We start from the raw sequence: 2,574 nt of genomic DNA, 5'->3' as shown, positions 1-2,574 counted from the left end.
AGAGGTAGCGTTTGGCTGGTTGTACAAGTCCAGGCAGGGACGAGTGTGCTTGGACATTCTCGTGTCCCTTGTCTCTGTCTTCGTTTTGTCCCTGTTTTTGTTTTTCGTTATGGGTCAAACTATCTCAACCCCGTTATCTTTGACTGAGGACCATTGGACAGACGTTAGGGCAAGAGGACAAAACTTATCAGTAGTAGTTAAAAAGAAACCCTGGCAGTCTTACTGCACCTCGGTATGGCCCACCTTCGGAGTGGGTTGGCCTCAAGAAGGGACGTTTCACCTCCCCACCATTAGGGCCTTAAAAGCCGTTGTTTTTCAGGAAGGCTCCGGATCATTTCCAGATCAGCAGCCATATATTACAGTGTGGGAAGATTTAGCACGATTCCCGCCTGCCTGGGTTCGCCCATTTCTTCCACCCCTATGTCTAGGTACCAAGGTTCTGACGGTTCGAGAGAATGCTGAGAAGGAGAAATTAAAAATACTACCTGAAGGAGTCAGCGAGAAATCCACCCCACCGCAACCAGCAGCTGTTTCTAAAATCTATCCGGAGATAGAGGAACCTCCGGAATGGTCCGACTCTCTACCACCGCCTTATCCCCTAGTCCTCCAACCTGCACCCTTTTTCAGCTCCGCAGCCCAGCCCTCGGCTCTGGCAGCTCCACCTTTGGGTCTAGGGAGTGGGGAGGGGGGTCCCTCAGCAGGAACGAGAAGCCGGCGGGGAGTGCTCTCAGAGGGGCCAGCCGATTCTACGATGGCGCTTCCACTTATAGTTGTTGGAGCTCCCCCTACCGGCCAGAATGACCTACAGCTTCTGCAATATTGGCCGTTTTCGTCTTCTGACCTTTATAACTGGAAAGTAAACCATCCTTCTTTCTCAGATAATCCTACAGTACTTACAGGGTTGATAGAGTCTCTGATGTACTCACACCAGCCCACCTGGGATGACTGCCAACAGCTCCTACAAACCCTGTTTACCACCGAGGAGAGAGAGAGAAGCCGGACACGGCTGTCCAATTACCGACGGGCACTAGTCGCGGGTCTCAGAGGGGCTGCTCGTAAGCCCACAAATTTGGCTAAGGTAAGAGAAGTTATGCAGGGGCCAGCTGAGCCTCCCTCAGTCTTTTTAGAGAGACTCATGGAGGCTTATAGGAGGTATACCCCGTTTGACCGACGTTGTACATCGTGGTGCGCACTAGGCTCCGCACCACGATGTACATGCAGGGGCCAGCTGAGCCTCCCTCAGTCTTTTTAGAGAGACTCATGGAGGCTTATAGGAGGTATACCCCGTTTGACCCTACGTCAGAGGGACAGCGGGGCTTCAGTGATTATGGCCTACATAGGGCAGTCAGCTCCTGATATTAGAANGAAGCTGCAGCGGATTGAAGGATTGCAAGATTATACTATAAGGGATGTGGTTAGAGAGGCTGAGAAAGTGTATCACAAGAGAGAAACAGAAGAGGAAAAATTAGAGAGAGAAAAGAAAGAGAGAAGAGAAGATGAAGATAAGAGAGACAGGAGACAGGAGAAAGCTCTGACTCGAATTCTGGCCACAGTGGTAGATAGAGAAAGGAATAGGACTAGACAGACAGGGGACCTGAGAGATGAAAAAAGGCAGGGGCCAAGGAGACCCAGAAGAGACGGACCACGCCTAGAAAAAGATCAGTGCGCATACTGCAAGGAGAAAGGCCACTGGGCCAGCGAGTGTCCAAAAAAGAAGCAAGGGACACAAGTATTGTCTCTAGGAGAAGGTCAAGACTAGGGGAGATGGGGCTTGGTCCCCCTCCCCGAGCCTAGGGTAACCCTAGAAGTGGAGGGGACCCCTATAAATTTCCTGGTAGATACGGGCGCAGAATTATCAGTGCTTAAAACCCCGCTAGTAAAATTAAGAGAGAATGAGAAAACCTTAGTAATTGGAGCCACAGGACAAAAGTCATACCCATGGACTACGGCCAGGACAGTAGACCTAGGACGGAATCAGGTGACTCACTCGTTCCTGGTCATTCCGGAATGTCCTATGCCCCTGCTAGGAAGAGACTTATTGACTAAATTGAAGGCACAAATAACCTTTTCCCCTCCTGGGCCGATAGTATCATGGGGAATAGAACAGCCTCAGACTTTAGCACTATCTCTGCAACTGGGAGAAGAATACCAGATTTATCAAAGCGAGTCAAAGCCCCCTGAGGGGCTACAGGACTGGCTTGATCAATTTCCCCAGGCATGGGCCGAGACAGGAGGAATGGGATTGGCAAGGCAAGTTCCCCCAGTAGTGATCGAGCTCAAGTAGGGGGCCACCCCAATTGGTGTTCAACAGTACCCTATGAGCAAAGAGGCACGAGAAGGTATACGTCCTCATATCACCAGAATCCTTCAGCAGGGGATCCTAGTTCCCTGCAAGTCCTCTTGGAATACTCCGCTGCTCCCAGTAAAGAAGCCAGGAACAAACGACTATCGCCCAGTCCAAGATCTTAGAGAGGTAAACAAAAGAGTGCAAGACATTCACCCTACAGTGTCCAACCCTTATAACCTACTTAGCACCTTGCCACCTGAACGAACTTGGTACACTGTTTTAGATCT

The 2,574-nt window shown here is 50.4% G+C and overlaps 1 protein-coding gene across 1 annotated transcript; it reads left to right on the top strand.

The window, feature by feature from the left end:
* The first annotated feature begins 109 nt into the window (after positions 1–109).
* LOC110287997 lies at positions 110–2,284 on the top strand. Its single transcript, XM_021154463.1, is given in 3 exon segments — positions 110–1,152; positions 1,278–1,314; positions 1,316–2,284. Coding segments are annotated over 3 exon segments (2,049 nt in total).
* Positions 2,285–2,574: the final 290 nt, after the last annotated feature.

This window comes from Mus caroli, unplaced genomic scaffold, assembly GCF_900094665.2.
Source record: "Mus caroli unplaced genomic scaffold, CAROLI_EIJ_v1.1 scaffold_23387_1, whole genome shotgun sequence".
In the NCBI taxonomy this organism is placed as follows: domain Eukaryota; kingdom Metazoa; phylum Chordata; class Mammalia; order Rodentia; family Muridae; genus Mus; species Mus caroli.
Note: the sequence above shows the minus strand (reverse complement) of the source record. Positions and strands in the feature narration are given on the sequence as shown.